We start from the raw sequence: 9592 nt of genomic DNA, 5'->3' as shown, positions 1-9592 counted from the left end.
AATCCTAATCCAGGAGTACATTTGCAGTTTATAGGTTCTGTGCAGTACTGCAAATCTTAATGTAGTTTTGGCATAGGTATTTTTACATATGGGCCTCAGCCATATTCATGGATGTCTACCAAAAGTCAGAAGACAGGATTTCCAAAGGGTGGACAAATATAGTCACTATGACACTGGAGAAAGAGCAGCAACAGCTCTGGACTGTTGCAGACCTGGTTTATAATGCCTAACATTGCCCTTAACAAACCATTTGGCTCCTTGTTTTTATTTATGGTTTATTTATTTAAGATTTATTTTAAAGAAATTTAATATTTATTTTTAAGAAAAGAAATGACTGCCTTTGGGCTACGACCATCAGCACCTGATCATGTTATAGGTACTCCACACTTAAGGTAATCCCGGTTAACATTGTTTTGTTATTATGTTGCTGATCTATTAAAGAACACATTTGCTTAAAGTCGCACAATGTTCGGTTATGACGTTGTTTGGCTGCCACCTGCTAGTAGGTAACTACTGTGATAGAATTGGATTCGCTTAAAGTCACATTTTTTTCAAGAATGTAACTATGACGTTAAATGAAGACCAGCTGTACTTTATCTAGTCTGTCAATGGCTCTGAAAAGAAAGACTCTGTCTCAAAATTATTCAGGATTACTGATGGGCTAACCAAGATGTTTCTCTTTATCCTTGCGGGACATTCAATTCCAGTAGGACTGTCACCTTTTAAAAATATATCTTAGTGAGGTGTTTTATTACCCAAAATAAAATGGAGCTGAAATGGAGTTGGAAGTGACAAGTGATACTAGGGCAGAAAAGAAATCGGTGACAGACGCAGACCCTCAGGCTCCATTCTTGGTGCTGGTCTCCCTGTTCAAAGCACTGGGCTGTCCCTCCCCTCATGAAGCACTGACTTGTTTTCAGCTCTTTGGGGTTATGTTGTCTGGTTTCAGAAGAATGTAAGAATTGCTGTTTATGATCAGCTTAATCTTGCCCAGCGTCCTGTGTAGGGTGTCCATCATAGAGGACATTCTGGATTTCTGCTATTCTGTTGATACAGAACTGGACACCTTTATGTCCTCTACAAAGGCATCTGGTTTTGTATCAGTGGAGGGCAGAGGACAACCAGACCATCCTCTGTGATGGCCACCCTAGGCCTATGTCACCCAGGGGCAGAGAGTGGGTGCTGAAAGGGGGAGCGAAGTGGGCATAAGGAGGGTGTTTTCCTCCCTCACTTGCAGTCTCCAGCACTTGGGGCCTCAGGAAGCTGTAGTGTAGAGACTGGCCCCCGAGCTCCTCCGGCCCCTTCCCTCCAAGACTTTGCCGGCTCTCTTGTGGAAACTGCCAGCTTCCTCAGCCTCTGGCTTTTGCTTTTCCCGAAGTCCCAAATTAATTTCTCCCTGGCTGCAACCAGCCCCGCTCTGTATAAAAAAAAAAGAAGAAGAGGAGCTTCCTTGTGTCCCTTTGGGACTGACGGACTGACTGTGCTGACAGCAGGCCCTAGAAGCAGGACAGCGGCTGCCCGGTGCGGGGGCCTCGGGCCGTGCCGCGGAGCAGGGGGTGGTGCGGGCGGCTGCTCCCTCGGCCGGGGCTGCGCTGGGGGCCCGGCTTGGCCCCGACTACGACTGTGACCGCCCCCCCGCAAGTCCTCGTGTGCCGGCGTCCGCAGCTGTGTCTGCGGGGGGCGGGATCGCTGCGAGTGAAGCAACAGGAGCGGAAACCCGGGCGGGGGCGGGGAGGCCGGTTTCGGTTCCTGGCGGCGGGATGGCGGCGGCGGCGCCGCTGCTGGTGAAGCTGGTGCTGGCCGGGGAGTCGTGCGTGGGAAAGACCTCGGTCCTGCGCGCCTACGCCGAGCCCGGCCCGCGCCCCGCCGCCTCCTACCTGCCCACCGTGGGTGAGTGCCCCTCTGCACATGGTCTGGCTGGTGCACACGTGTGTGTGCGCGCGCGCGTGCCCGCCCCTCTGCTAATAGATCGCCTGCCACCCACCTGTGTGTGCCCCGCTGCACATGGCCCGGCTGGTGCACACGTGTGTGTGTGCGTGTGCATGTGCCCCTCTGCAAACAGCCCGCCTGGCACGCACCTGTGTGTGTACCCCACATGGCCCGGCTGGTGCACACCTCTGTGTGTGTGTGTGTGTGTGTGTGTGTCCCTCTGTGCACATGTCCAGCTGGTGTGTGTGTGCCCCACTGTGCACACGCCTGGCTGGTGCACACCTGTTTGTGTGTGTGTGCCTCTCTGTGCGCACAGCCCGGCTGGCACACACCTATACATGTGCTCCATTCTGCACACAGCCAGCTGTGTCCACGCCTCAAGGTGCACTGCACACAGGTATATGTGTACTCCATTGTGCACACAGCCAGGCTGGCAAGCACCAGTATCTGTGCCCCCACAATGCACCTGGCTAAGCTAGCACACACCTGTGTTCACGCCCCCATTGTGCACACAGCTGGGCTGGCTTATGCCTCTGTTTGTGCCCCCATTGTGCACACAGTGGGGCCAGTGTGCACCTATATCCATGCCTATTGTGCACATGGCAGTGTTGGCATGCAGCTCTCTCTGCCCTGCAGTGCACGTGGCCAGGCTGGCACGCACCGGAGTCTGTGCCCCTTTGTGCACATGGCTGGGCTGGCATACGCCTGTATCCACACCCTATTGTGCACGCTTCCTGGCTGCTGTACAACTATGTCTGTGCCCCAGTTGTGTACACAGCCAGACTGGCACACTCCTATATATGTGCCCCATTGTGCACACAGGCAGGCTGGCATGCAGCTGTGTAACACCCCCTTTGTGCACATGTCCAGACTGGCGTACAGCTCTGTGCCTGAAGTGGACAGGGTGGGGCTGGCACCTACCTGTGTCCACACCCCCATTGTACACATGGTGAGGCTGACAAAGTACACACAGCCAGACAGCTAAGCTGGCACACACCTATGTTTACATCAGACCTCTCCTCCCAAAACAGATCAGATGTTTTTTCCTAGGTCCTTAGCAGTAACTTTGTCTGCAAGTCATTTCCACTGAAACCAGCGTGGAGAAGATAGTAGCACCTGAAATCAGCTGGCGCTGAGTCTTAAAATGGGATCTAAGGAAAATGAGCTTTGGTGACTCCATTTTATATTGGCAATAAGATTCAGGCTTCAGAGACCTTTCCCATACTCAGGTGGATAGAGTTTGTGTTGTGCCAACTCTGCTTGGGAACTACAAGTTCCTCCGTATTGCAAAGCCTCTCATACTAAGAGGGTGTTGGAGCAATGTTGTTGACCTAACAGTCCCAGAAATATTCGAGATAAAAAACTGGTCATATTAAGAGAGTATTGTTAAAGCCAATTCTAAGTAGGCTAAAAGATAAATAATGTTATAGCTGTTGTGGATTGAGTATAATACCTTAAAATGATTCCTCTTTTTTTTTTTTTTTTTGAAAAGCCCTTTATGAATGATTTTCCAGACCAGCTTTAATTAATATGTGCTCCACGCACACAGTCAGCCAGTGATTCTCAACAAGGATATCGTTGCAGCTTGGGATGTTATCAGATCCTTTGAAAAATGCCACAAAGCATGAGGAGATAAGCAGGGAAGGTTCTTTGGGTAGATGTTATATCTTTTATTAGGCCAAGTAAATGTGATAGCTAATACAAGATACCACATCTACCCAAAGAGCCTTGAGACCGACAGGGCTACAAGCAACAGCCCTGCAACATGCAAGAGATAAGCAGGTGTGATGAAATAAGCACAGGGTTAGGCTTCTCCCTGGCCATCAACTTCCCTGTCCCTACTTACTACCTGGCCCCTTGGCAAAGGAGTAAGCACTTGAATAAATATATTTGTTTTTTAAATGGAGTGGCCCTTGGTTCACAGAAGTTACGGAGGAGTACCTCAAGTCTGAAAACGTTGAGACCCACTGCTGCAAGCAAAGTAGCAATATCCACAGGGATACATTTTTCTGTCCCATGTAGTTTTGGCTTCTCCAGGCTACCAAGAAGAGTGACAGTTTTGATTTGAGCAGATGCCACTCATTCCTTTCATGGCTGCCCATTTGAACACTTGCCTGATGGTAATATCTTCTAGTTGTACCTATCTAGGTGGAATTTCAGTTAGAAATGGTAGGAAACCTTATGTGAAATGCCCAGAGCCTTAGGAAAGTGAGTTTCATGACAGGGTTATGTGTTACTAGTTTACCTAAAGTACAGATAGTAGCCAGAGAAGAAAAAATATTGGATGGGTACTGGTTAGGGTTTCTCTCTTGTCATAGTACCTGGACACCACAATAACTAAGCCTAGTGATACTCTAGAAAAAGGGTTATACAATGTAGTTGTACCTAATATATCCTGGTTGCTGATTTTTTTTTTTTTAAATAGGCATTTTATAAAATGAAAAAACGCATTCACAATAAATTTTCATTGAGAGCACTTTATGCAACACTTAAACACTCAGGGATGGTTGCCCTTCCTCCTCTTCAATTATGCAGTTTTGGTGAATTATAAGCAGTTATAGTTTTCTAATTAAACTTATACGGATCATAAGGCAGATGCATCTTATTGAGAATGGTAGACTATAAAGAATAACTGTTTTTGTTTAAACAATGGCATAGCATAGAAAGCCATAGGGAAAGTTTATGAACAGAAATTCTGGTGTAAAGCTGAACTTGATGTTGTTCATGAAGTAGGACGTTTTGTTTTGTTTTTTTCTGGTTGCTATGAAATATGTTAATATTATAGTATGGGCTTTTCAGCAATGAGGGAACAAAGACCTCATTTTTTCTGCTACAGTTCCAGGGAGTGATGCTGTCTAGGATGCTGAAAATACTGAAAGAACTTCATCCAGTGATCTATGCTTTGGGTCCATGTCCCTTCTGGCTGGTGATGGTCACTGAAGAAGTGTTAGGTCTGTTGCTTGGGGCGAACATCCCTAAACCCATCATAAAACGAACTGTCCATTGCGTTGAAGGAAGCAATAATGCAGCCCTTGCTGGATGCTGCCAGACTTGATATATAAGGATCAATATCACATCTTTTTTTTACTTTCCCTTGTGGAGTAGGACAACTCTCACATTTCCAGATGCCTCCTGTCTCCTTGAGCCTTGCCAGTCTGGGCACAGATGTGGTTTAGGCACAGAGACTGTATTGGTGCATTAGTCCCAGGCTGTCCAATGCACATTGCATGGGCAATGATCCTGCTGATTGTGTCGGCAGGGCATTGACCCTCCATCCCAGTTATGTGGATTGTGCCAATAGAAGCAGACCCCCACTGTGCAGACCGCATAGGCACTGCCCCAAGTCCTTCGCTGCAGTGGGAGAAGTGGCCATGGGGGCGCATGGGCTGAATGTTAACTGGTTGCAGGCTGCATGTAGCCCATGGGCCACCAGTTATACAGGCTTGAATTAGTAATCTTTTGGCAATGGAAGTTGAGTTTTCATGCCGGCTTTATTGGATCTACCAGCCGTATCATTTGTTATGAAGTGTTCTTGATTCACTGCAGCCCATGTATATGGGTCTATCATGAGGAGGCACAGGGTGTGGTGTCTTCATTTTACTGACTGTAGCTGATTGCATATCTCTTGTCTGGTTTGGACAGGGCAGTTCAGCACCTCAGGCACTGTCTAGTTAGAACTGGGGCATGAATGAGACCTAATTAAAGCCTGGATCAAATAAGACTGAGCTGATAATAGTGCACTGGGGAAAGAGGTGAATGACAGAGGTAATAACGGGCTATTGACTAAAGGAGTATGTCTTCCAGAAGTTACTTGTATTTGCAACATGGAGATGATTTTTGTACTCCAGCTACTTTGTCTGATCATGCAATGACAAGGACTGGGTCAGCCTTTTACCATGTTTATCTGTCTAGGATGTTGTGACCTTTCCTTTCAGTTGTAGACTTTAACATATTTATCCGTGCTTTCATTTCCTCAAATTAAACAATTGCATTATGCTATATGTATATGTATATGGGGCTATGCCTTAAAAATTCTGAGCCTGATATTGATGAATAATAGGATAGCTCATTTATTGAGCATGGCATCTTGTTGGGAGTGAATGGTGCCTCAGCCCTAGAAGCCTATAATGCCAGCACTGTCCCTGAGTCTCTGGGAAGAGTTATGGTGTTGAATACAACTCCTTAAACACTACGTGGCCTGGGAAGTATCTCTATGAGGTATTGCCACCCTTCCCAGTCCATCTTGCCACAGCTGAATTTAGCAGAGATGTTCCAGCTGTATTTTCTTCTTTATAAAAGAGAGGGCTGGCTGGCCAGGAATCTTATCCAGGGCTGTCAGTGTCTGGCACTTGATCACCCTGTAGGTCTGAAATAGTCCAGATGTAATTTTCCAGAAAACACTAGTTGTTGGACTGAAGGTATGCCTTCTTGGTGATAATGGGGCAAGTGGTTGGTGGCTGAATTCTAATGAAACTGATGATCACTGATGCTTGTTAGATTTTATTTAATTTAACTGCATATATTATGTATTTAATTATGTTAGCTTACAGACTTTGGCGGGTACCTTTACTATTTTGAATAAATACAGAATGATAAATCTCTGGAACTATAATAGCTAGAAAATGTCACTTAGAATTTGGTCTGGTTTATTGTATATCATGTTATACAAAGAGTCCAAACCCCTCCCCCCCCAAGTGTAAGCTGTTGTAGTCATATAACATTTATCCCTGGATTGGTAATCAATGTTAGCTTTATGTTGATCATATTGCATAATACATCGGTCCCAAGCTTTCTGAAATCCGTGAGCTGTCTTTGGCACTGTATTTCTCATTTTTCTTTCTTGTCTTTTCAATTTGCTAAGTTTGCTTGAAATTTCATATAAAGACACGAACAATTCATGCATGCAATACATATTGACTTGTGTTTTTCACTAACATTCATTGACCTCTTAGGTCAATAAATTTGAAGTTGACTTAAGAAGTCAATATGCCTTATTTTAATTTAGATTAAATTTTGGTCTGATTCAGCACTCTATACTTCCCTTTTTATAAATAAAGAAAACTCATGTCAATTTATTATTAAAATTTATGTCAAATGAGAACTGTTTTTGTGGAAGGCTGGAAATCCCCTGCTGGGTTATCATTTTTTAAAAGTATTCCCCATTCACCATTTTCAGAGACCTTCCAACCTCTCACCACATATCATGTCCCTCTCAAGTACTGTCACATCTACTTTTGAAAGCTCTACAGACAATTACACAAAATTCTGTAAGGGGCTATGTGAAATGCAAGAGTAAATGTTTTTTTTTACTTTAAATTCACAGATCACTTCACGTGAGCACGTAAGCGTATTTTGCTTTAAATTACATTTCCATTTAACATTATTAATTTAATCAAGGAAGCTTTGTATAATATTAATTATAACTACCAATTATATTTAATCTTTCCCTTCCATTGAAGCTTCAATGAGAATTCATCAACTGAAGGACACCATCCCCATAATAATTAAAAAAAAAAGCCACTACACTCCCATATACCTAGACAAAACAAGGTTTAACACTAGTGGTGTCTTGCATCTGAAGATTTACCCTCCCACAGGTAAATTTCTAAAAAATACTTTTGGAAATTAAAAGGAATGGAGAAGTAGTTTCCACTGCTGTAGTTTTAGCTCATTTTTCATGAATGCTGCCCCTTGATAGAGTATTTTGGCAGCCAGATTCAAGTAGAAATCAGTGTGATGGTTCCAGTATCAAACTGTTGATTGTTTTGAGAACTTGCCTTGGAACATTTAGATTTTATATGAGGCACAGAAGCAAAATAATAGTGGTACTTTATCTTTACGCAGTTAAACATACTATCCAGTTAAACACCAAAAGCTAAAAATCTTTCTAACAGAAAAAAAAAAATCCTTATTGATATTTTCACAAGCTCCACACTAGTCTGGGGACTTGTGCATTGTTTCTTGACTTTATTTTCCTGATATGGTATGTGTAGTCTCTTTGTATGTGTAGTGTCAAGCTATATTTAGGCTTATTATCCTTGTGGTAATATGCCTTGTGGTATTTGATATAAAGTATATTCCTTATATGTTATAACAGGTCCAGGACTGCACAACATGGCAGTGGCTTGGAATTATAATTTAACTTGAGTTATTTACTGTCTCCCTTGAACTGACATTTGAAAAGAAGAGTGGCTATAAGAATAACACCTGGCTAGTCAAACTGTTGAGGAAGAGAAACAGTATATTAGGATAGCAAATCTTCATGTTTGAAAGGAAGCACATATTCTCCTGGTCTTAATTATATCAGGAAAGATTTCTGCTCAGGTAAACATGCAGCTTTGGGGGGCAGGAAGTTGCATGTATAGTGCAGGCCTCACAAGAATCCAAGAAGTGATATACATGAATAGTGAAATAAACAACTGTACTTAAGCCTGTCTTGAGAACATGTTTTTGTCTTTAGTCTTTCTGGGTGCAGTGGAGGCTGGGGTCCCTCAACCTGTTGGCTGAGTAGAGAAGCTGAGAACAGAACCTGTTGGAGTCTATGGCAGGGTAATCGGAGACAGAAGATGCTTTTTAACCTGTTGAAGTGGGCTAGGGACTGTATCCTGAGATTTAAGGTGCAGGATAAAAGGTTATTGTTCTGATATTTCCTTTTGTTTGTTTATTATTATATCTCTGCCTGTGTCTCAACATCTGGTTACTGATTTCTTATGCTGGTTCTTGTTTTTTTTATAATAAATCATTTTTGCTATCTCTTTACCCATTTATTGTCAGTGTCAATTGTGATTCCCAAGCATTTGACTGTACAGGTTCTGCCCATTCTATGGAAAGGGGATCCATCTTTTTTGAGTGCACAGCTGGACGTGAGTGTGATTCTTCTAGCTGGTAAAATCCCCTTTGCTAAGACTCGGGAAGGCCTAGGTGAGATAACTGAGGCTGAGTCACCATGGGCCAATGAGTTGGCCCCTGGCACATCTCAGCTAGTTCTTGGTAGCCAAGCAGATGGCAGGAAAGGACTTGGAGTGGAAGGGTGCCCCAAATGTGTGGAAGCACCATTGGATTATATCTCAAAGGTGCATCCAGGCTGCATCCATGGTAGGGGAATGTCACAGATACATCATTATTTACGTGCTAGAATGGACCATTTTGCTATTCTGCTAAAAAGAAAACTTGATTTAAAGGGTAATCAAACACTAATATGAAAGAAAAGGCTTTTGGAAAAAAACCCCCAACATGCTCCTGCATTCTTTCAGCAATATTTGAAAGTCAGCAATAATTTAATGACAGCAAGTATTTAATTCTCAGGGTTGAGAGTGGCATTCTGTTATAAACCAAAATTACATTTTCTTTTCAGGGGATCAGACTGAGAGGGGGAATAATGTATTTTACCAAGGTTTGTAGAAAAGTAGTGCTTATAGTAAGTTATGCAGATTCTCAAATATAACCATGCACTATGGGTTCCTTTAGTTCAGCTTTTCTTTGGCAGAACCTGATTGCACCTGTGGGCCCTTGATTTTTATGGCTTGGCTCTGGCTTATTGAGGCCTGATAAACTTCATAGAGCTTTGGGCTTTATTTTGCATTGTTTCATAGATTTCATAGACATTAGGGCTGGAAGGGACCTCGGGAGATCATCGAGTCCAGCCCCCTGCCCAAAGGGCAGG

General features: G+C 43.7%; 1 protein-coding gene across 1 annotated transcript in view; it reads left to right on the top strand.

Moving 5' to 3' along the window:
* Window positions 1–1723: 1723 nt before the first annotated feature.
* The window catches only part of LOC109318342 (ras-related protein Rab-10-like), a 54749-nt gene continuing 46880 nt past the window's right edge, over window positions 1724–9592 (top strand). Inside the window, exon 1 of the mRNA XM_019547539.1 lies at window positions 1724–1890. Coding sequence (XP_019403084.1) covers window positions 1761–1890 — 130 coding nt within the window. The 5' untranslated portion in view covers window positions 1724–1760. The remainder of the gene's footprint in view (window positions 1891–9592) is intronic.

This window comes from Crocodylus porosus, unplaced genomic scaffold (genome assembly GCF_001723895.1).
Source record: "Crocodylus porosus isolate Cpor-Errol unplaced genomic scaffold, CroPor_comp1, whole genome shotgun sequence".
In the NCBI taxonomy this organism is placed as follows: Eukaryota; Metazoa; Chordata; order Crocodylia; family Crocodylidae; genus Crocodylus; species Crocodylus porosus.
This window is presented reverse-complemented; position numbering and strand designations above follow the sequence as displayed.